This window comes from Episyrphus balteatus, chromosome 1, assembly GCF_945859705.1.
Source record: "Episyrphus balteatus chromosome 1, idEpiBalt1.1, whole genome shotgun sequence".
Taxonomy (NCBI): Eukaryota; Metazoa; Arthropoda; class Insecta; order Diptera; family Syrphidae; genus Episyrphus; species Episyrphus balteatus.
The window spans coordinates 164,663,584-164,689,253 of NC_079134.1; the positions used below are offsets into that span (position 1 = coordinate 164,663,584).

Below are 25,670 nucleotides of genomic sequence, written 5' to 3' on the forward strand. Positions count from 1 at the left end.
ATATGTATATATATATATAAATATATATAAAATTGGGATCTCGGAAACGGCTCTAACGATTTCGATGAAATTTTCAGGGTTTGTTCATCTAAGCGAGTAAAAAGTTTTGGAAGTATTTTTGGAAAAATCCGCCCACTGCCACGCCCACTTTTTTAACATATAAGTTTTTGTCGGGAACGGCTCTAACGATTTCGATGAAATTTTCAGGGTTTGTTTATATAAGCGAGTTAAAAGTTTTGGAATTTTTTTTTGAAAAATCCGCCCACTGCCACGCCCACTTTTTTAACATATAAGTTTTTTCGGAAACGGCTCTAACGATTTCGATGAAATTTTCAGGGTTTGTTTGTATAAGCGATTAAAAAGTTTTGGAAGTTTTTTTTTGAAAAATCCGCCCACTGCCACGCCCACTTTTTTAACATATAAGTTTTTTTCGGAAACGGCTCTAACGATTTCGATGAAATTTTCAGGGTTTGTTTATCTAAGAAAGTAAAAAGTTTTGGAAGTTTTTTTTTGGAAAAATCCGCCCACTGCCAAGCCCACTTTTTAAACATAGAATTTTTTTTTTGGTAACAAATTAAAAGATTTCGATGAAATTTTGAGGGTTTTATCCTCTAGGTAAATACAACATTTTGGAAGTATTTTCTCTTATATTTGTTTTTTTTTTTTAGCGGAGACAGATTCAACGATTTCAATAAATTTTTGAGGGATGGTTCCATGTGTTACGCATTGTTCTTTTTCTTTTTGTTACAATAACTAAACAAAATTTTTTAGATCATGACTTTTTTGATCATGCATTGAAACTTTTAAGTAATTTGTTGATTTGGTATCACTAATTATCTTCGTTTTACTTTTTTTTTTCGTTTTAATGCGACTATTGTTAACGTATAAGAATAAAATAACTCACAAAAAGCAACACCGTTGACCTAATGTCAATCTTATAATATACAGGGTGTCCCAAAGGTAATGGATCAAACGAAATATGCTAATTGGTGAACTTAAGGGCTCTCAGAATTTGGTAACTTGTTCATCCCAAATCCTTACGGTTTTCGATTTAATGCAATTCTTGAGAAATTTCGAAAAATCCCTACAAAAAGATATCTCATTGCTGTAAGCATTTTCGATAATGCAGATTCCTGTAACCCTTCTCTTCATTGCTGATCGTATATTCAAACTTAAATAAACTGGATTATAAAGTGGGAATGTGGTGTTTTGTAACCCGCGAAAACTGCAAACTCAAACCCACTCCAAAAAATTGCTGTTTACATTTGAATTTTTTCACTGAAAGTTATAACATTTAAGGATACCGAGCAAAGCTCGGTCACCCAGGTACTACATTTTTAAACATGGTAATTAAAAATGTATAGAGATCAGCATTCCTTCGCCGTCATGATAATATTCTAAAATACCAGCAATAACCAGTTTAAGCTAAGTAAAGTTAAAAACACGTGCCACCTTGACCTCCTGATAACGCTTAATCACTGAAAACCTCTTGTTCAACATTTTTAAAACAAAACAATCAAATCCTGAAATCATTCCAGGTTAGAAGTCAACAAAGAAACCTTCATCTAGTTTTTCATTTTTTTTAACTTAATTCTGAGATATATTTTTATGCTTATTACATTTTTCAAAACTTATGCTTAAAATAAAAATAAAACAATATTTGTAACGTTGACATACACAAATGTATTATAATATAATTATATAAAAAAAATAGTTTAAGTATATCATGCCGGAGAAGAGATTTAAGAGAAGAAAAACCTCATTTTCGGTAGTGAGGAAAACAACAAGATAAGAGCAACTGTGCGCGAGAATCTCCAAATATTATAATATTGCATGATAAAAGAAAGCCTACAAGTTGATATAAGCTTCTAGATTTTTAAGATCTAACCTTTCCACGTTATCGTTCACATTTAAAGATTACTCTAATCATATTCTGCGCTATTTGAAATCTCATCATCTAACTTCGATGTTTTTGTATTGTTTAATATTTTATATTCTTCAAAAGATGTTGGTATTTTTTTTTTTTGTTGTTTTACTGGTTTAAATTTGCTGTTTTTTGTCTGAATAGCTAATTGGCGCCATAGCTAGAAAAGCGATATTAGATAAGTACTTAAACTGCCGGCTCCTTTGCTCCGACTACACGTAATCATCCGATGGTTCAGTACCGAAGTAACGATCGCCAAAGTTTCCAATACCAGGAATCACATAGAATTTATCATTGATTTCTGGATCTAAAGCTGATGTGACTATTTTTACCTTAAAAAAAGAATAAAAATATCATTTTTTAACTTTCTCGTAACAACAATTCAAAAGAAATCTTACCTTTGGAAAGGCATAAGCTATAGAGTGCACTCCAATTTCAGCCATCAACAACGAGGCCAAAATGATATTATCCTCTGGCACATCGTGATCGAGTAAAACTCGAATTGCCATCATGGCAGCAGCCCCAGTGGCTACTGTTGCATCCATTAGGATGACTTTGTAGTCTTTAATGTCCTTTGGTAGTCTCAAATAATATAATTCTGGCTCTCCTGTGCTTTGATTTGTCTGAATGAGAATTTTGCCGATGCGAATGTCCTTGCACACATCGCAGACGGCTTGTTCCATTGTTTCGCCGGCACGCAAAATTGACACACCACAAATTTTCTTGCTTGCCATGCGTTGCCCTTCATAATGAACGCCTTGGGGGGTCTCAACAATGGTTTCTTTGAAGGGGAATAAGCTCAATGCATATTCTATCACTAAACGGATAAGTCTTTTCGAGTAAAAGATGAACTCGTCTCTGGAAGTGTTCCTGCAGCGGATGAATGTGTGCAACCCCTTAATTTGAGGTGTTGGTGGCAGCAATTGTAGCGAATCCGGCATTGGTTGATCGATATACGAATGGGCTAGTGTTTCCCGCAATTTGAAACCTCTCTGAAAGCAGACAAGAAACAAGATAGATTATTTTTGTTCAAAGTCGAGTGAAGGTGAAATTTCATACCAATTGCAATTGTGTGTGGACATGTTGTACAATTAAATGTATTGCAACTTTATTTTCACCACCACGAGGAACTATTATATCAGCATGAACCATAGTTGGGGCAATATAATTGGCATACGATGGTTTGACCATTGTCGAATATTGTTTAAGAACTCCAACCAAATCACGGCCACGTTGTGATATATCACTGGATATTTCATTAAATAGTAAAAAATGAGTTCTTATATTAAAACAAAAATCTATTTACCGTTTTAGACGCCTTGCTAAACGAATATCAGCATCTGTATCAACAAACACCTTCATATCCAACAATTTGAGGACCTCTTGACTGTGGAAACACAAAATACCCTCGAATATGATAACATTTGCTCCATACATTGTCTTGGTTTGTGTTTCTCGTCCATGTGTGATAAAATTATAAATTGGCACCTCGACTTTGCGACCCTCTTTTAATTTTTTGAGAACATCAACAAGTAAATCAATGTCAAAAGCATCGGGATGATCGAAATTGTATTCATTTAATAAAGCTTGTTCGTGTTGCTTTTCATTGAGAATCTGAAAACATAAAGAAAATCCAGGTTTTTGGTGGAATTTGTTTTACCGTAAAAAAATATAATGTTATGGTCAAAATCAAAAATTTCGAGGTTTTAATCAAAACTAACATTACGATGATAGAGAAGTCCAAAAAAGTGGGTTTCGTCATGACGTCCGTGCGTCAATCTGTACAAGTAGCTACAGCCTAAACGGGTGGACGGATTTTCTTGAAATTTGGTATAGACGTTTTTTTCGTAATTTCCAAGGTTGGTTTTATTTTTGTTTTTTAATATCTTCCTAAGAACTTCCTAAGAACGTATACCTCCCATACAAAATTTTCGAGTTATTGCAATTTTCTCGAAAACGGCTCTAACGATTTTGATTAAATTTAACAAACGTAATGCTGTATAAAGTTCTAACAAAACTGCATTTTTAGTTTTTCTCTAAAAATACGGATAATGGAAACATGGTACTTTCATTTTTTTAATTCACTCATGTCGGCTCTTCCCCTAAATCTTTGATTAGTTATTGAAATTTTCTCGATAATGGCTCTAACGATTTTGATTAATTTTTGCATACGTTATATTTAAAGCAATTACAATAAAACAGCGTTTTTAGTTTTTCTCAAAAAAGTCAAATAGCAAAAAAAAATTTATTTAACAAAAATATGGTCTCCATGTCCGCTCTTCCCCTTCATAAACCAAATTTCTTAAAAATTTGAACTGCAAGAGCAAGTACGTGCGATCCCAGTGGTGCATTTTATTTTACTATTTTTCATTGCTATTTTTTCCAAAAGTCTTTATTTAATTTATGCTTTTACGATTTTTTTTGAGTTTGTTTGTACAAAATTCGAAAAAAATCATAACTAACTGGACTGCTTTTTGAAATAAAATGCACGACTGGGCTTAGAATGTTTAGAATTTGTGTGTCTAAATTTTATAAAATTTTTGCAATCACAATCAGCGGTTGCTGATATATTGATGGTTACAGACAAAAAGATCCTCTTTTGTTTAAAATTCAATAACTCAGCGTCGAAGTGTTCGTATCTCTAAAAAAAATGTAAGCTAAATGATCCATATAATAATATATAATATAGTTAATTTGAAAAAAAAAAAATCCAAGTTTTTAAACCACAAAGAAGAACCGGAAAAATTTTTTAAGCATTTTTTTTTTTCAGTACTTAATAGGATTGAGCGGAACACGTAGCTTAAAATTTTTTTTACATCGTTCGGTCTCAAAACTAGAAAATTCGAGCTTTGAAACTTTTTTTTTTTAAATTCCAGTAAAACAATAAAGGGAAATAAGTTACTTTTGATTCCTTAATTTTTTCCGCTAGTTTAAAATACTATAAGTATCTGATGCAGGTGAGTAATCTGTAAATTCTATATTTTTGCTATTCACCTTTTCGCAATTTAAGTTAGGTTAGGTCTAAGGACAAAAACGAAGCAGGACGCAGTAAATTGTAATAAAAACAGAACCATTGGATAATAGTACCTATCGATCTCCTTAAGCAGAACCTGACCACCTCATATGAAAATCACATGAGTTTTTTAGTCAAAAGATACAATCTTGAAATAATTGAATTTCAAATGCAGGTGCTCCTAAGCCACCATTTCGTCTAAATAAATTACTTTTTTGGTCTTAATTTTGATGAACTCATTTCAATTAATGAAAAGTTTCAAATATATTCCGCACACAGGATTATTTATCGGGCAATCTAAAAGCGTTCTCTGATATAAATTTTTGATTTTTATAAATTTATTTTTGTCGAGTCATCGAAGTGATTTGAAGATGAAAAATTATAAATACTTTAACTTTTAAAGAAAATAAAACATGAGATCGTATTTGTAACTTCCTTTCAATTATTTTTTTTTTCTTCAAGTTTAGCTTATCTAAAATACGTAGTCATGATTTATAGCAGAATGTTCAATAATAAAAAAAAAAAAAAAACGATTAAAACGATTGGAGATTATTTAGTTACTGTCGTTTCATCTTATTTATTTATAAACATATAAAAATGTCAATCATCTCCCTAGCAGTCATTCATAAAAAATTCACACATGTGATAATAAGTCGAAGTAATAACCTCTACAATGTAAAATTATTAACATTAAAAATAAAATTACTGTGATTAATGCTTGTCAATGTGAAGGTTATTAAATGGAAATACTCGAAGCATTTTTTCAAATGAATATTTATCATTCTCGTGTTTAATGATAAGATATTCCTTAAAAAATAAATAAAAATGAACAATTTGTCATTCGTGATAAAATAAGGTTATAGGTAAACTAATAAAAATGTCAAAATAAAATTTATTTTTTAATATCTTCTTATCTTTATTGTCAACAGTACATATTTTAGCGATTGTTTTTGTTTTGATATAAAAAATAACATAAACAAATTGATTTCACCTCATTTGCAATTAATTGATCAGGTGACAAAATAAAAAACAATGACATAGAAGTTGGTGCCTTAAGTTAAGTAAATAAATAGAAAATTAAAAAAAAATTGCGAAATTTGTACTGTCGATACATACAAATTTTGCCAAGTAAAAAAGCAACATTACTTATTCAAACTCAGATCTTGTTAAAATTGTTATCAAACGATGACAATGTAAAAAAAACTACCATATCCCCTGTAGAATTTAGTTCATTTAATTTAATCTTATTACAACAACAAAAGTATACGTATGCTGATAACGATAATAAAGAGGTGTGTCTTTTGTTCTTAACAAATTAACCAAACTACTTAACATTTTTTCTCACGATGCTCACGATGAATTCGTAGCTACTATGTACATTAAAATAAAAACAACTGAAGTTTTCTAGTTAATTTCTATTTTAATCACATCTACTCAAATGTTTGAAATAAACAAAGTATTTCTGTGTAGGTTTTCCAACCCAATTGAAGTATTTTTCCTTTTTTTTTAAACAACAAAAGAGGCCAACTCACGTCAAAACATTTCAATTCAATAAATTTATCATCATGACATTTTATGTAGGTATGTATATTACTGCCTCAACCAAATGATATGCAAACAAACCGATTAACACACATTTCTCCTGAATGAGAGTCGCAAAATGACACAAATACATTGAAGACAAAAATATTTCTTTTTTTTAAATAGCAAGAGTCTGTAAAAAAATACAATAAATGTATCTAGAGATACAACATGATGAGTGTTTTGTTGTTGTTGTTTTTAAGTTAATCATTTAAATTATTTTATTATTAATGTCGGCAATTTCAATTCAATCAAAGAACTATGTATATCAATGAAATGAATTAAACATGTTTACGTATGATTGAACGTAGTAAATAAAATGTATCTGGTGAATACATTTTATTTGAAAGTTTTGTTTACCCTTATCTTCTTGAAGTAACAAAACAAAAAATAAAGAATCACGTGCATGTACATTTCACATTAAATTACGATTATGGCAGTCATACTTTGTTATTGTGGGTTTATAAGGTTTAGAAAAAAATAATCTTTAGTTCTGAAATCTGAAGTAGCTTTTGATAAACTTTGATAGAATCCAAACGTGTTGCTTTTAAATATGATGATATAACGTGAATGAACTCGAAAGGTGTTTTTCAGATCAAATACGTGTAATTGACATGATGCACGTGCTTTGAATACCTACATGATGAACATTTTTTATCGAATGTAAATTGGAAAATTGTTTTTTATACAGTCATAATATATGTCAATCGATTTATATAATATCAATTTAGGAAGCTTAATTGTATACTTGCATATTAATGTACTTAATTATTTATAAGTTTAATTTCTTTATTTAACAGTCTGAGAACTTTGAATATATGATTCAGTGAAATCAATATAAAAGATTTCAGAACGAAACATATTGATCCTTTTGTTTTAATTAACGGCAAGTTTCTTTGAACAAGGGATTCTTTGAACGAATCAAACACATATTTTAAGCCAAGTCGAGAAGTTAAAATGGTTCTAAAATCCTGCAAAGCACTCCAAAAATATCTGATAGGCTCATTTCAATACTTCATGAAGTATTGATGTCTTGATGTCTACAACATCTGCAGACAATATAGTAGAAAGGGTCTAATTCTTGAATACCAATTCCGGTTTAGAAGTTTTGAGTTTGTAAAAACAACAAGTTTTTTTTCAATAATTGCAAGACACAAATCGCAATGCATACGAGTATGCATAAACGGTTAAAGCAATCAATTTGATGCCAAGGAATTTTTTGTAGAACAAGAATACACCTTGCTAATTTTCAGTTAATTAGAACATTTTGAAAAGTAAAAAATGTTTTTATAATTTTTTTTAAACTTTGACCTCGAATACCTTTAGAATGGTCAGATTGATGAAAGAAACTGAGTTAATTAAACCTTTTTGTGGAATAATCTATTTCCTACAAGAATATGTCTTGCGCGTTTGATTATTATAATTTTTCAATTTGTTACAAAATTAAGAACAAAAAACGAATTTTTAAAGATTTTCTCGGTTTTTGGACCTAAGATATCTATTAACGGTTAGATAAACGAAAAAAGTGTATAAGGCCTTTTTTGTAGAGCGTTCAATTTCCTACAAGAAAATGTAGAGAAATTTGCTAAAAAAAATCGAGTTATAAAAAAATTATTTTTTTTTGTAAAAGCTTGATGTAAAAATGGAAAATTGCGAAGCGGAGAACCTTCCCATTAATATAAACAGCTCATATTTAGTGTGTATATTCTAGGTGTCTAGCAATCGATTTTTCGGAGTACAAAATCAAAAAAAAAAGAATTTCGATTTTGTTGGCCCACCCTAGTGGACTATATTTTTTTCCCTGTGGAATCTACAAATGCTTAAGACTTTTACTCTCCATTTATTGGTCTTTACTGTTTTACTATTACTAATTGGGGTTAATTTTTTTTTAATAAAATGCTAAAAATGCTTACGACTGGCTCAGCACTGAAGGTAGATTATTTTCGTCTTTAAATTAAATCCAATATCGGGATCCCGACTGGAATACGAGATAAAGTTTTCTTTTCATTTTTGTAAAATTACCTTATAGAAACAATCCATAGACAGCAATGTGACCCATGGTACATCTAAACTTTCAATGATTTTTTGTGCAACTGTTGTCTTCCCAGAAGCACTTCCACCACAAATACCTGCAAAACAAAAATAAAAATTATAATTTTATATAAATAATAACATACTAAAAATTTAAATTTCATACAAAAACTCACCAATAACAAAAGGCTCAACTTGTTGCCCAGCACAATTATACCATGGCGGACGTCCGGCCGTATAAATTGTACGATTATTTGATCGTATAATGCACTCAGATGGATTTGTTGTTGAATTTTGATTCATCGATGTTGTACGCTGACGTGGTGCTCTCGCAGGCCGGTGCAATGCTTTAGCCGGCGAATCTGATAAACTAGAACGTTTTGCTCTAAATTTTGCCGGCACTGTTGTTGGCGATGCCGGGCAACATATATATTCACGGCCATTTGTTGTTTTATCAAAATCTTTTAATGTAGTATCCAAATATAGTGGTTCTGTTACATCGGGACGATCATCACTATATAAACAGTAAACAAAAACAGACACAAACAAATTATGATTATCTCTCAATGAGAATAAATACAAGACAATAAAAACTTCCAAATTTGGAATGGAACTCAGAAGAAGAACAGCAAAAGTAGGTGAACACATGAACAAGTTTTCATAATCTCATAAAATAATAATAATATTATTGACCTTGAATTAAATATGTTCAAGTCGATGATTACTTTTGTTTGTAAAGAAGGCAAATACATATTGCAGAAGAGGCAAATCTCTGTATTGTCTTGTGACAAGAGAACTAGGACAACTATACAGACACACCTTCTTTTATTAGTTTTTAATAGAATGCAGACAAAAGAATTGGGACGTAAGTAACTATAAAAAGATAAAAATATTCAGCACAGCTGCTGCTGCTGCAAAAACAATTTCCCAACATTCACGTGGTCTTTATACCGACAAAGAGAACTTAAGTGTGTCCCCACCGAATCACACTGGGGCAGAACGATGCTATCGGAGGCAATAAATCAGCCCATAGAGCTAGTTACCTGAAAATTTCTGAAAATGTTTATGGAATCAATCTATTGATATTTTTAAGCTCAACATTGAACACGTCCACCAAAACGCAGCTTTTTGTGACTTGTGCTGATGCATGCCATGCAAACTGTATGAATGATAACAGTCTTAAACATTTACAAATAAGTTATTAATTCATTTTACTGATTTTTTCCTTTGATACATGTTAACAATTTAAAGCAATGGCATTGCCGTCAGCTCGGTTAACAAATTTATAATATAAATGTATCTATTCTTTATGAAATATAATAAATAAATATGACTATTCAAATTCTGTGATAATTAATATTTTATAGTTGTTTGTAAATATCTTTCAAGAATAAGTCGAGAGATTTCCCGTCATTTCCGTTCAACAGCTTTATTATTTCTTCCATTGATAGTTTTCTTTTTCCAAAGTATGAACATAGCTGTGATGCAAAAATTGGACATATGCTCATGAAATGAAAGCAGTCTTCTTTGGATTTAAAGTTACATTGGTTAAAACTTCCATTGTAAGGTGTTCCGTTAAGTTCTAAGAGTTCGCATCTTACTTTAAATATTAATGAAATTTCTTTGTTACTTAAGGAGTCTTGAAAGTAATTTGATTCTTTTAAACATATACATACATAGGTATAAAGCTGCGAGTACAGTATATTACTTAAAGAATTGCGGACGTTTTTACAATATTAAGAGTTGGGTATTTGGATACCAAACAAATAAAATGCACGACTAGGTCGCACGTATTTGCTCTTATGGTAAAAATTGTTTAGAATCATAGATTTCTTATACCTAGCATTCATAAACAAAAATTGTACTTTAATTTTTTTCATTAATTAAAAAAACGTAAAAAAAAAAAATCTTGTTTTAAAGAACGAAAACACCCTTTTGCATTCAAAATGAGTATGCCATTTAGTTACTTATAAAGCAAAGAATTTTTAGAATTTTTTTTTTTTTTTTAACTGTAGGGACCGTTTTTTTTTAAATTAATTTTTTCTTAATAAAAAAATTTCAAAAAATTTTCTAAAAAAATGATGGTATGGTTTTTTAAAGAAATAATTATTTGACAAATAGAAATAAAATTTTCAAAAAAAATTATCAACCGGTTTTCAAAAAATTGATTTTTCAAAAAAAAAAAAAATTTGACAATTTTTTTAAAAATCCAAAATTGAAAGTTTTGAAAATTTTGAAACATTTTAATGGCTGTGTTCCTTTGGGCTCAGCAAAGTACTTTTTAGTACTTCTGAATCCATTCAGACATTTTTTCTATAGAAGAAATGGAGTTGAATACAACCAGAAGTACTTAGCAGTAGATACTTCAAGCCAAAGGAAGACAGCTAATATGACGGCTATTTAAACGCTGCTTTATAAAAATTTTCGTTGAAATCGGATTTGTAGTTTATGAGTAAATCAGATATCAAGAAAACGGTTCTATGCCACCGATTAGGTCGTTCTGCCCCATTGTGCTAGTGTATGATCACAAAGCATTTACCTTGCTTGATTACAACAACAACAAATGTCCTAATGTATACCGGTTAATCTCGTGAGTCTTTTCACTTTATAGAACAATTATGAATCAACCTTTTGATACAAGTTGACATTCAAAAAGAAATCACAGATTCTTTTAATTTATCATTGTCCACATCATGATTCTGATGTAATTGATTTCTGGTTTTTTCAATTTAGATCAAATCAAAAAGAAAACGAGTTATTTAGTCGGTATTGGTCGACAATAAAAAAAAAAAAATGATGAGAATTGGGGGCAGAGGCAACGATTGCGGCAGCATAAAAATGCACCATAAGAATTATTTTTAGATTTATAATCATTTCGCCAAAGAAAGGAGAAAGACCATCATTCTGTTGTATGACTGCCAAATCGACAAAGAGTCATCTATGTATTTCGGCCACGTTTTCAGTGGAAATTGGGAGATGGTTTTAACGAAGAATAAAAGAATCAATTCTCATCTCATTGTGTGAGGAGACTACAACAACTGTGCATTGTTTTTTATTTAAACGCCCCCGCAAGCACATGTCTCTCTGATTGTCGTCGTCGGTCCACCACCGCCGCCGCTTCTGCCGTAAAATGGGCATTGACAAGAAGTGGCGACGCACGTATGACGACGTCGACGTGAGAATGGTCATTAACCTATCAAAATATCTATAATTTTCCACAACCCAAAGAAACATATGAAATCAAAAAACTAGGACACAAATTAGAATATGAGGAAAGAAAAAGCGTAATTTATTAAATGATGAAAGGAAAAAAGGTTCTATTACATGAGAGTGTTCTTAGTTCCAGCAGCTTCATAAGACGGCATCACGTTCACTCTCGGAATTGATATAAAAAAAAAAAAGTTCAACACTTTTTTTTTTACTGAAGTCACTTTAAACAATTCAATAAAATTCAGTTCACTTTTTTTATCCACTTTATTTTTCACGACTTCAAAAAAAATATAGAAGAATATGTATAAAAAAAAAATAAGCGTGCGATCGGTCGTCTTCGAAGTTGGAAAAGCACACACCACGTTCAGTCTTTTTTTTTTTTTTTACTTTTCAGACAGTTTTTATATATTTTATTCAAGATGTTGTTGTGTGATGTGATGTTGATGATTGAAAAGATGATGATGTACTTTTTATCTTTCTTTTTTTTTAACTGTTTTTACCTGTCCGAGCTAGCTGAGCTGCATGGATAGTATTTTACTTGTTTTGGTATCTGGGATAACGAAGACATATTTTTTACGAATTTACTTGCTGTGTGGATGGAAAAAAAATATACTTTCCCGATTTGGGGTTGTTGGGAATTTTTATTGCACATTTCATCAGTAGAAATATATGGGAAATTTGGTTTTGAGGGATCAATTTTGACATTTGGAAATGAAAAAGTGAAATTTTTGTGCAATTTAAGGTTGCGTTCAAGGTTGCAACATAAAATTGAAATTTATTTTGTTTTTGATTAAAGGAATGTACACATGAGTGCCACTAATCAACGTTTGGAGGGACAGAATTTGCCATTAAATTGGAGGTGGTAGTTTACTCGTGAGTAGAAATCTAGTACAACAGCTAGATCTACTCATGTGCCGGGCTACACGGTGATTTTTCAATTGCCTAACCAGAGTCAGGTTGGTGGCAAGAGGGGTGTGAGGATTTTCCTCTTTTTGAGGTTCGTTCCTAAAAAATGTGAATTGGAACGTGATTGGGCAAAATACTGTGTAGCCAGGCACCATGAGTAAACTACCAACTCCAATGGAATGGGGCTTTTGTTTCAAAATGTTTTGTTTTCGATTTTTTTTCCAGAGTTGCGAATAAAATAAAGTCTGCTTGGGTTTTCTTTGAATAAAAATATGAAGCTTGTCAAATTTTAAGAGGTGGGGATGAAATTTTCTGAGAGAAAAATAATAATTGTCCAAAAAGTACACTTTCAAAACAAAAAATGGGTTGATTTTATATAAAAAAAAAACAAATTTTGTTATTTAAGCCGGAGATCGGGCCAAATTTTAGCTGACATTTTTTCCTTCGTTTTTTTTTTTTTTTTTACATATTCTTCGTCTGCTAAATTGTGACAGATAAAAAAGTGTAGATTGAAGCAAAGGATTTATTTTCTATCTGAATCTGCGCACTTGTCTGAAATTCATAAATAAATTTAAGCTTGGACACATTTTTCGGATGATTTTTTGTATGGGAGCTGAAATTCAGTTTGAACTGCGTACTACCCAACTAACATTTCAGCTTCGGTTAAGGAATTACAAAAGCTACATTTCAGCTTCTTTTAAACTTTAGTAAGGTTGTTGGGCATGGAAAAAGGAGAACGTTATACAAGTTTGACTCTCTATAAGGATCTTAAACGAAGCTTTACCGAAACTCTACCGAAGATTTGAGATTTGACAAATAGCTTCGGAAAAGCTTGTATACCTCTTTAATACATGTCTTATCGAAATTAAAAAACAACTACAAAAACAAAAAAGAATTCTTTTTTAACTGGTTTTAAATCATGAATTATATCTTTTGATCTGATATTATATACAGCATTCCATTAGTTTTTACTATATATCTATTAATAATAATTTTAAAAGTATATAATTTTTTTACCACACCCAGGAATCGAACTTCGTATCTGCTTGGGTGGTAGTCCACCACTCTACCCACTCGGCCATCCTAGTATATTTATTAATGAAATCAAAAACTTAATCAGTTCAAGTATCTTCGTATCTGCTTGGGTGGTAGTCCACCACTCTACCCACTCGGCCATCCTAGTATATTCATTAATGAAATCAAAAACTTAATCAGTTCAAGTCCCGACAAACAATTTTGGTTCTATAAAGCTTTACAGATGAAATTGTTGCTTCTGTAAGGCATTATAAAAGCAAAATTGTTAGTAGGGATAGCAAAAAAATGTCCGAGCTAAATTATTTAATATCAAAACCAAAAATCAAATACAAAACTTGGTAATTTCTGTAAAGCTTCTATAAATTCATTAAACAGGCTTATCCGAAAAACAAGCTTTCTTCGTTTAAGTTTCTTTAACAGTATTTAAAAAACTTATTAGAAGTTGTTAAACAAGTCCGAACTTCTAAGCAGTTAAATTCTGAAGCAAGCTCAATACAAGCTGTATAAAAAGTAGTACAAGCTTCAGGAATTTTTCTGTTTGTGTTGTTGTTTATATAACTGTCCAAGCTCTACTGAATCTGTCGGTCAAATCTTACAGCTTCAGCAGAGCTTCGGTAAAATTTCGTTTAAGCTTCTTGTTCTTATAAACCTTAAGCTGGGTCCACACTAGGTTGATCAACACATTCAACATACGTTCCAAATTGATATAATGAACAATTAAATTTGTTCAAACTTATCGAATTGATGTGAAGGCTCAGATATATCCTTTATGCATCAGTTAGAATAATCTGGAAAAATTTAACGGTGTTCTCTTTGTTGTTTTGGAATGTATGTGGAATGTGTTGATGAACCTAGTGTGGATGCAGCATTATAAGAACATTAATTTGTTATGAAAAAGACTCCAATTTGTATAATGTTTTCCTTTTTTCATGTCCAATAAACCTATCTAAAGTTTAACAGAAGTTAAAATGTAGCTTCGGTAATACCTTTATTGAACTGAAGCTGAATTGTTAGTTGGGAAGAAGCTAATAAATTTGCATTAAATAAAAAAAAATTAATGTTAAAATGTATTTTACTGTATAGCAGAACAAAATTGTAACCAAGCAGAAAATTTTAACGCAGTACACATACGGCCTTAAGTTCATCGCTCATTCTGTTTTCAACTTAATTATTACCGATTCAAGGAAATGTTCATTCCGTTTCAAAACGTAACGAACCCAAAAAATGACCTGTCAAACGTAACGTTTTCCCCCACCACAAAAAATGACTCAAGTGTTTTGCGTTACAGCAGAAAAAAAAAACATTTTTCGCTGGAATTTTGTGTTGATTATTTTTTTTTCTCTCAGGAAAAAAAAAAATAATTTATCATAAAATTAAAAATTATGCAAATTATCAAAACAAAAATGTGAATGTCTTAATGTGTAGACAAAAAATTGTATTTGCAATTGCAATAGCGGGGTGCTAGAAAAACAAATTAAAAATAGGCAAGAAGAAAAAAAAATCAACAATGGCTTACATAAATGTCGCAGAATGGACGCCCGATCAAGTGACAGATTGGCTTAAAGGTAAATCCGATGAATTCCAATTCTTTGCTTATCTCGAAAATTATCTCAACTTGTATTTGAAATAAGTTAATATCTTCAATATATTACGAATGTTGTTTGGTTGGGGCTGCCCGCCCATGTCTTGTTTCATCATTTTCATTATCTCGTCGGGCTTCGTTCTGCCGAAGCTCGCACAAATCCCATTCATGTGACCCACCCCAACTACACCAACAACATTGCAATAATTGTTTCCGCTCAATTTGGTGGCCAGCATCAAATTGTGCGCCAGTATTTGATCACGTTCGGTCACGAACGATCTGTAGACGGATGGAAAGTGGACTCGCAAATTGCGTAGGTAATCGGTGTCTCGATTTTTGTAGGCTTCCACGTCGGCAGGGGTCATCCGGCTGATGGATGGTTCATTAAAGATGTTAGATAGTCTTAATTTGTCAGTCCAAGTTAGGGGTTTCAAAGCTCGTTGCATTGTTATGTCGATAGGTCGATCTCCGAGTAGAACTTTGCAGCGTTTAAGTTTCTTACATTCAACCACTGCCCGGCGGCACTCTCCGCCAGGGGCGACACCCAGTTGTTTTGTTATCTTGGCATTGGTTCTAAGAAATGATACATAAAACAATCCATTTATCAGACCTTTGTTTGTAATAATCTCAATTATCTTTGGAAAGTCTAGAGTAGAAGCTTCTCGTAAGAGTGTTTCCTCGTCGATATCGAGGATATGTCTTCTTAGAGGACATAATTCCAACATTACCACAGAAGGGTTGGTATTTCTTATCACAGTTGCAACATCATGATGGGATTTGAGACTAAAATGAACAGTTCCAACAACAAAAACTTTGTTGCCTTCTTTGGTTGTTAGGACTTCAACTGTTTCGGGGAGGTTTCGTTCAAATTCGGATTGATTTTGATAGATTGGAATTTCAAATGAGTTTTGTTGGTTTTTTGAATTTTTCATTTTTTTTTACAGAAACTTTTTATGTTTTTTTGTTGAATTTAGAATTTTGATTTATCATGTATTTTTTTGTTTGTTTTTGTAATAATTTTCTAGGACTTGATGATTCTATGTACAATTATGTCTACTCATTTACGAATAATGAAGTTGGTGGCCAACAGTTGCTCAATATTAGACCATATGAATTAGAGCAATTGGGTATGGTATCAATTGGTCATCAAGAGATTGTACTGGAAGCTGTGGAGAATCTAAGGAACTTTGTAAGTATAAATTTGTATTAAACAGGTAGAGTGTAGAATTTATTTTTCGTTTGTTTTCTTGATATTGGAGCATATTCATTGACACCGTTTAAGTTGCTTTTTAGAAATTTCGAGTTAATTCTATCAGAATTGGATTTAATAAACAACAAAAATGAATATGCCCCATTATCTATAGTAGTAGTATAAGAAGAATTTCATTTTGGGTTATTATTGCCCAGGCAAATTAGTAAATGAAATCATATTTCTTGCGGGACTAAATTTTTGTAAGTGAAATGTGTTCGCGTGTATGTCCTTATCATATACGTAAATCGGTCTGTTGGGATGATAGAATGTCGGGAGCAGTTGTCATATTGGAAAAGAGTTTGTAATCGTTTTTAGTTAATACCTCCATTTAAGCTCATTTTAAACAAAAAATACCCAGAAAAAAAAAAACAAAAAATAAATTGCACGACTGGGTCGCACGAATTTACTCATATGCCAATCATCACAAGAATAATTTAATTTTCTCTTTAATTTAAAACAAATGTAAAAAAGGAATAAAAGTTGTTTTTTAAATAAAAAAAAAAACTTCTCATCAAACAGTTTTAACCTCCAAAAGAAATAAGCTATTTGATTTCTTATATAACAATCAATTTTTGAATATTAAAAAAAAAAAACATTTTTAAGGCGTTTTTGAAAAAAAATATTTTTTTGAACAATTCGGTATACTATTCTGAAGATAGTATTAATTCACACGAACAAAATTCAAGAAAATTCATAGACTCAATACACTGCGCGTCACTTGAACAGAAACAACAATATTGCTCAAGAAAATAGCGATTAGTGCTTTGATGAGGTAACTTAGCAGATATTTGGCTTTGCAGTTTCTAAGAGGAACTTTGAATAAACAATGTTTTGAAAAAAAAAAAAAATAACGTAAACTAGTAATTGCATAAAAAATGATTTTTTTTAAATGTGAGTAGTTTGTAGAAACTATCTCTTTTAGATTCGACTGGCCTTGTACAAAATTAGAACTATTTATCAATTGTATTCAGTGAAAATTTGGAGGATTTATTGCTAATAATATGGTCTATCGTATGACACCAAATATGTCCTTATTCATTAATGCTTACTTACATTTTAAAATACTGATTTACAAAAAAAGCAAAAATATTAAAATCCTCCACTTTTTAGTAAATCCAACATGAACAGAAACATTTTTATTAGAGAAAATGTAAAATCTCAACGCTCGTCATATACAGGGTGTCCCAAAAGTTAACGTCGAAACGAAAACGGTAGATAGTGTAGGTGGTGACAGTTATCAGAAAAATAATAAAAAAAAATCGCAGCCATATATTTTGTGAGTTATAGGCATTTTTCATGTGCCGTGACTACAAATCTTAAGTCTTCTCAATTTTTTCTTTTGCTACGGAACCTTGAATAACCCTTCTAACAAATGCATACAAAACTTTTAACTCAGCTGCATCAGTTTTAAAGCAAATATCACTTTTTTGCCCAACTAAGTACTCAAAATTTTTACATGACTCTAATTCAATGATGTTCCGGCAAGTTAACCTAAAATTTAGTGTGTTTAATTCTCTTTTCAAAATGGGATAACATTGTTATGAGTATTCCATAAAAAAATCGAGATAAAATTTGTTTGCTTAAGGCCGTGTGTGAATTGCGTTAAATAGTTAAATCCGTGTTAAATTTTTGACACTATTGAGGTTAATAAAAAAATTTCATATGGATTATTGTTTAATATTTTTCTCTGCCTATTTTCTCCCATGATACACCTTTTTAATAAAAAAACAAAACAAAACCATCTGCAAAAAATATTTAACGTACATTTAACTAGGTCCTAGAGCCCATTAAATTTTTAACGGCTGAAAATGTTTTATTCACCTCAATAGTGTCAAAAATATTACACGGGGTTAACTATTTAACGCAATTCACACACGGCCTAAGATAAACAAAAGTATTCATTTGTTGTGGTTTACACAGAATTTAAGTTTCCTTTTTTTTAATGACCTGTTCAATTTAAGGCGTGAATGAAGAAACTTAAATCATAATTTATGCACTTGTCACTTGTGTTTCCAGTACAATACCTAAATTTGTTCAATACCAAATTTTTCATCAAGGCATTTACTATAAATTTTACTTAAATATTTTTGCAGCACTATAATTTAGATAAGGAAAATCTGCAATTTTTAGCGCTGCATATGGCAACAGCAGCACGAAATCTTTACCGGCAATTGGCAACACACTGTGATAACTCAAAAATAGAAACTCAAATTCTAAACGATATTACAAGGACAATAGCAACAATCAAACCAATTATCAGTTGGCTAGATCGAGCACCCTTCCATGGGCAGTTGCAATTCAATGAGATTCGCAAAAATATGCTGCGACTGGGCCTTGAAATGGCAACGAGCGCCCAACGCGATCGTTTCGTAGAGAATCCTGCCGAACAGATTAAAACAACTGCCGAAACGTTGGCTAAATTAGGTGATTACATTATTCAAGACATCACAGATCCAATGCTTCTACAGCCTGCTTCACTGAGTTTAGTGACACTAAAAAAACGTGAATCCGAATTGGGTTTCAATATTGAACCAAGCTATCATGGAATTCATAAAGTCATTGAGATCAAATACAATTCACCAGCACATAATTCTGGCAAGATAGAAGATGGAGACGAGATAGTTCAGATAAACTATCAAACTGTTGTCGGTTGGCAATATAAGACCGTAATTATGCAATTGAGAGAATCCTTGCCTGATGTGTTGCTGACGTTGAAAAAACGTCCCAAACACACCAAGATTTATGGGCAAATTTATATGCAACCGTATCGGCTGCCAAGTAAAAAGCGTGCAATGGGCACTCGTTGGGGTGAGAATTTACCTAGCCCTAGAGCTGGCTTCCTGGCAGTGCCTGAATTCAATTTGCCCTTGAAAATAAGCGAAAAGACTGATCCTTCAGATACAGATTCCAGCTGCAGTGATATTTTAACTCCAACCGATTCGAAATCTGTGGAGAAAGAAATTCGCCTGTATTATCCCAAACCTCGAGCCGTACTTCAGCGTAGAAATACAATCTGTGGCGATGAGTTGTATTCGTTGAAGAATGTTAGTGGTGCCCCGTTGTGGCACGAACGAAAAAATGGAGCTCAGAATGGCGATCCATCGTCACCAAGTTTAAGGGACAAATCAGTGTCCTTTGGTTTCGGACTTGAAATCGCACCTCGCCCAACAACATGTCTTGGAATCGCAAATGGCAAACTTATTAGTAGCTTTTCACAGGAACTCAAACTTGGTGTTGGTGGGAGTGATTCCAAAAAATCAGCAAACGAAGAGAAATCCAAACCGGGTGTAAGTAAAGTCGTTCGTTTCGATGCCAACATGAAATACGAAGACTACCCCGTGGACCAAAAATACACGTGCAATGTTGAGAACACCATCCTCGAGACTTTCGAACCAATTCCATTTGTGGATGAGGAAGATTCTTCCCCAACATTGAGTGTAGTTGAGGTGCCTCCATCTGATGTCAGCCCAAGTGAGAGTAAAGAAGAACTTACACCCACACCGACTCCGACTTTGCCACCATTGGTTATGAAAGAACCCCTTATACAGGCAATAAATCATGTGACAATCGCTCGTCGAGGAAGACTGGACAAGAGTCACAGCACTCCGGCTTATGATAATTCAGGTGAGGAGTCCGACACTCCACCGGCAATAGAGCCAAGGAAAGAATTCATTCTAACCACACCACCGGCTCCTCCCCCAAGACCCAAAAAGCCTAATGAAGCTGCGCCTGTAGTAGTCCCCCCTCCACCACCAAAACCAGCAAGTCTGATGCCACCAGAAAAAGTGAATATTCCCCCGAAAATGGTTGAATCCGTTGTGGTAATTCCTCCTTCACCGATTGCCGAAGAATCGGAATTACACACACCCACCAAAACCAAGACTCTGACGCTTAAAAAGAAGAATAGTCTGATTGCCAAACGCCGAAAAATAAGTCTCAAAATTCTCGGCACTGGTGACATACAGGGACATTTGTATCGCCGGACGAAAGACAAACGAGGTGTAACATTCTGGGCTAAGCTGTATTTCGTTCTCATGGACACGAATTTGTATGGGTTTCGGACCAAAGAATCAGCAAAGGCAAATTGTTTTGTTTATTTGCCAGGATTCACTGTTTCTTTGGCTAAGGTAAGGTAGACATAACATACAAATTTGAATTTTTTCACCATCTTTTACTTTATTTCTAGGAAGTTCATTCGAAACCGTACGCCTTCAAAGTTTACCACCCCTCGAAGACGTTTTATTTTGCTGCTGAATCCCTGGAAGCCCTCAATCAATGGATGGACTTTATACGCCAGGCCACTTTACAACAACAAAAAGTCGGTATGCAATCAACCGATGCAGATGTTCCATCTAAAGAACTATTCTCCGAGACTGAAAGCTCCGGCGATGAGAGTGACTCCCTAAGTAAAAGCCTATGCACACCATCGCCCAGTCATTCAAGCAAAGATTTTTTAGGCGGTTCAAAAAACTTCCAACACCAGACACCAACAACAAGCGTTAAGCATGATAAAAAATACCTCGGCTCTCTGAGGAAATTCACAAAAAGCTCGCTACCATTCAAAAGTAGCAGCAATAGTGGCGATAAAAAGCCATCGAGTGATATTCCTGTGCCAACAGAGCAGTACAGAAGCTACCGAAAGGTGCCTGGTGGAAGTTTCGGAATTCAAATCGGAGCCAATACTCCCGGCTATACAGATCCAAATAATCTACATCCATTTCAGAATAACTCATCGCCAGAACATATAACGTCGCAGTTGCCACCAACTTTACCCTCGAAAGTGACACTATCGGCTAGCCGAAGTTCAGTTAGCGAGAGTAGTGTACGACCATCAATAGCCGCAGAAAATCGTCATATCGATCAAGAAAGCCCACCAAGTTTGATAACAAAAAGTTACTCCATTGAGGGTGGCAGTAAAATGGTGAAGAAAACATTTCCCTACAATTATATCCACGCATCCAACCCGAATTTAGTGGAATTTGATTTTCAAACGTCGAAAACTTTGGACTACTCTCTGCCAAAAATAAATCCGGGCAATTCCTGGGATGCTCCACATAATTTACAGGTTTTTTTAACCCTCAAAGATTTGATGTTGCAGAAACAAAAAGAGGAAGCTCAAGAAATGTACAACAATCGAGTGCTTCTGGGAGTTGAGAAACAGGATGATCGGAGTGGAAAAATTGCTCAACTCAAAGGAAAGCCAGGTGCTGACAATCAACAACCTGGAGAAACAGGAAAGCTTTCGAAAATCCAAAGTCGTAGTTTACCCAAGACTCCAGACTATGAGATGAGTTTTAAACCAGACGATGAAGATATTAAACGAACTCGCACAAAAGAAGGTCTCAAATTGCGTGATTTTGGTTATGAACTGATTTCTGGCGATGAACCAATCTGTGACAATCGGGCAAGTAGAACTCCTTCAGATCTAATGCGTTTGCAAGAACTTCGATTGCAAAAACTCCAACAAATGCAAAATGCTGCAGTTAAAGCGAAAAAGCATTCCAGTACAAGCGAGAGTGATAAATCAACCAGCCATCGAGGTGGAAGTTTTAAAAAGACAAAAGGCAAATTGGAAGCCTTCAAGACATCAAGTGAACGGTTATTTCAGTTCAAGCATTCGAGTAATGAATCGAAAGGTCTAACAACATCAATGACGTTGCCGTTGAATAAAAAATCTTCACATATTTACAATAGTCAGGGTAAAGATGATCAGGGATCATCGCCAAGTAGTGGCATTAGGAAAAGTCACACCTATAATAATGAGTTTAAGGACAAAAAGTATGAGGCACCACGAAAGAATTCTGCACCTATGCCGATTTTATCAAAATTGAGTTTTACATCGAGTAAAACGGCAAAGGAGAGGAAGTTGCTTGGCTCTCCGAGATTGCATCGGGCAATATTTGGTGGAAGAAATGCAATGGGCAGTAGTAATTCATCGCAGGATTATGAACATGAGATTTTCTCACCTGTGGAGTTTAGTAATAAGGTAATTTGTAATAAGTTTTTTCCTTTTTGCATTCTAATTTCTTGATTTTTCTCAATTTAGCCGTATCCAGGGCCGTCAACTGCGGTTGATCATGCAATAGCACAACCCCTGCCACCGCTTATTCTACCGGACAAACCTACAGCATCTACTTCAGCAGTTTTAGTTTCTCCCGAGTATCCAAATATGGAATGTCCGCCGGTTTTCGAACCAGAGACGTATTCCTTAAGTGATCCCAATGCAAGTTTAACCCTCCTGCGGAGACGAAACAATGCAGAGGAACCTTAAACATTTCAAAATTGTTTCTTGTATCTTAAATATTTTGGTATTAAAACCTCTAACCTACGAAATAAAACAAGTAGCAAGGCAGAAAGACTCGATTTTCAACCCTTTACCAAGTCGAAAAAAAGAAAAACCCTCCATAGAAGTGTAGAGTCGTGTAGAGATGTGTCTACCGTGAGGTGCCTTACTTAACTGTAAACTAACAACACCATTCTTCTATCGAATTTGTGCGCCCCTTTTAATTTTTGAACATGGCCAAGAACCCTAATAACATTCAAGGAAAACAGAAAAAAAAAAAACAAATACAATTTATGAACAATCGAATTTTTATCCTTAGACAAAAAACAACAGAAAAACAGAAGAAGGAAAAGGAGAAGAAGAAGAAAAAGAGCAACCAACTGAAAAAATACGAACAAATAGAAGCATATATATCTAAATTTTTTAATTCCTTAGTTTTTAAGTAAAAAAACAAAAATAAAAAAAGTAAAAAACAAAAAAAGATGAAATGAGGAAAACGAAAATTGGAAAATTTCGAAAAACTACTGTGATCATTAGAGTTGTTCATTGAAAAATTAACTTTATAAACCTATTTTTGTGTGTGTTTATTTTTTTTTACATAATATTTTATTGTATATTTTTTGTCGTCGTTGGTGTCGTCTTTTTTTTAAATGATTTTTTTTATCAAATCAAATGTATTCTATTGGTTTTTTTTTCCTCTTTTTTGGAGTAATTTTTCTCGAGAGTGCTTTTTATACGAATTAGAAAAAAAAAATATTGTTTACTTGCACGCATACATACATATAATATTAATTTTTTTCTTCTTAGTGCCTTTTGTTTTCCTTAAAAGAAAATTTAAGAATAAAAAATAAAAGAAAGACAAAAGTAGTAGTAGTGTGAAAGTGTGTGTGTTTACACACACACACTCACACATACAGTTACGCGTAGAAAAAATAATTTTTTTTTTCTTATGCAACACATATTATTATTAATTATCACTTTATATAAGTAGTGATTTTTTGTTTAGTCTTATAATGCTGATATTATAATTATTATTATATATTTAAATATAAACTTAAACAATCAAAAAAATACAAAAAAATTATAAAATAATACAAATAAAATATAAACAATAAATTAAATAAAAAAAATATTATTGTTAAAAAACAAACAAAAAAATGTAATCTGTTAAAGACATTATTTAACGAATAATTAAAAAAAGAAAATTTATATTATTATAATAAAAATGTAGTCTTCCGTAATACACCAAATTAAAAGCAAAAAAAAATAATGATAGGGTTTTTGTTTAAATTGATGCTAATAGAAGCTGCGTTCCTTTGCACTACTTTTTAGTACTTAAAGCTGCCAGCGATTGATAGCTATTCATCATATGAAGTTATCGAATTCGATAGCAAGTTTGATTCACTATTCAAAACGAGACCAAATCTATTTCGTGTTACATGTTTATCAATTTTGTACTCCCACTTAAAAATTTGCCGAACCTGCAGAGAATAATGCAAAAAAAAACTAAACCATATATTTCTGTTTTTAAGTCGTTTCATAAAAGGAGTAACACCCGAAACAGTTTAAGCGATTAACACCAAATTTGGCTTTTTTCGACATTATCTATGCTTTTGTTTTTTTGAGTTTTTTGAAAAATCAATCAAAAAGGAGACGAATGATTTTAACTTCATATTTGCGACACAGGTTTTATAGGTGCAACATTGCATTGCAATGATAGAGAATGCAAAATTGATCGTGCAGAAATGTCCATTCATTTTGTTCCAGATTTTGCTTAAGAACAATTGAGTGATTATTGATTTTTTAAGGGAAACTACGGCAAATAAGGTCGTACTTTAAAAATAAGAAAATTATATTTTTTTGCTAGCCATTTTCAAAGTTTTCACATAAAACGTTTTTGTTTCTAACTATTTTTAAACGGCTTAATTATTGATCTTGATGATATATTTGCTCAAAAAAGAACTCAAGGAACATCATTATTTTTGTCTGTTAATTTTGTGTTGAAATCTGTCAACATGATCTAAACTTTGAGAGTAATTTTTGTACTTACCCATGATGACATGACCTTTAAAAAATTTTCGATGTCCGAAATCAAAAACGCACATAAATTACTGTCCTAAAATTTTTGAGAAAGGACTTTTTTTTAATTTTACGCCTCGTTTTTAAATATAGAGAAAATGCTTGCTTATTCATAAAAAAAATTTCTTTTAAATAATGTTATTTAAATCAAATCCATACTTCATTCGCGTTGTGTGCGCGCAACTTTAATTTAAAATTTTAAGATTTACAAACACAAAGAACTGGTGCTGTTCCATAGAATTTCTAAATAAGTGAATCTCCGAATTAAAGCAATTTTATTTCTAATTTCGTTAATGCAAAATTGAGACTAAACTGGAACGTTATGGAACGAAAACAAAGTCGAAGAATATATACAAGGGAAACAAGAACAGTGAAGCTTTTAAAAGCTAAAATTGATTATTTTGAAAAACATTACTAGTAGTTTTGTTCCTTTGGGCGCATTTATTTTATTCTTATTACTTAACTTAGCTTTGAACTACTTTTTCAATAGAGTTTGTTTCAAACATGGCAACAAAAATTATCGCGAAAAATTTCCTTCGAAATTAATTGGTATCGGCAGTAAATATTCCGCAGGAATTCATCTGTCAAAAGTCAATTCATAGGATTTTTATTTGTTCTCAAAAAATAAATTTTTGAGAAGAATCTGTTCAGAACATTAAAAAAATGTAGGATACAATTGAGGCCATGAGAAACAAAACTCGCTATATCCATTTTTGTTTTTCAAAAATGAGATTTTGATGCACATTTATAAGGTATGTATCATTGAACAGTTTT

General features: G+C 32.4%; 2 protein-coding genes and 1 non-coding gene across 5 annotated transcripts; 1 reads left to right on the forward strand and 2 right to left on the reverse strand.

The window, feature by feature from the left end:
- Positions 1-1,960: 1,960 nt before the first annotated feature.
- On the reverse strand, positions 1,961-15,332 carry LOC129921077 (uridine-cytidine kinase-like 1). Of its 3 annotated transcripts, none has more exons than XM_056002726.1 (7): positions 15,217-15,332; positions 8,726-9,063; positions 8,541-8,647; positions 3,231-3,538; positions 2,984-3,170; positions 2,323-2,916; positions 1,961-2,256 (listed from the first exon to the last, which is right to left on the reverse strand). In XM_056002726.1, the coding sequence occupies exons 2-7, from the start codon at positions 8,850-8,852 to the stop codon at positions 2,137-2,139; spliced, it is 1,443 nt and encodes a 480-aa protein (XP_055858701.1). In that variant the 5' UTR covers positions 8,853-9,063; positions 15,217-15,332; the 3' UTR covers positions 1,961-2,136. The 3 variants fall into 3 exon arrangements, with proteins under 3 accessions (XP_055858701.1, XP_055858699.1, XP_055858700.1); XM_056002724.1 differs by lacking the exon at positions 15,217-15,332 and adding an exon at positions 12,260-12,417; XM_056002725.1 differs by lacking the exon at positions 15,217-15,332 and adding an exon at positions 11,874-12,411.
- Positions 7,314-7,394, reverse strand: LOC129907916 (small nucleolar RNA R160). Its single transcript, XR_008771202.1, has one exon. It is a non-coding gene; the product is annotated as a small nucleolar RNA R160 (small nucleolar RNA).
- Positions 14,997-23,981, forward strand: LOC129921075 (uncharacterized). Its single transcript, XM_056002720.1, has 5 exons — positions 14,997-15,265; positions 16,308-16,471; positions 18,628-20,661; positions 20,721-22,520; positions 22,581-23,981. Exons 1-5 carry the CDS (start codon positions 15,208-15,210, stop codon positions 22,803-22,805), a joined length of 4,281 nt encoding a protein of 1,426 aa, XP_055858695.1. The 5' UTR covers positions 14,997-15,207; the 3' UTR covers positions 22,806-23,981.
- The last annotated feature ends 1,689 nt before the right edge of the window (positions 23,982-25,670 follow it).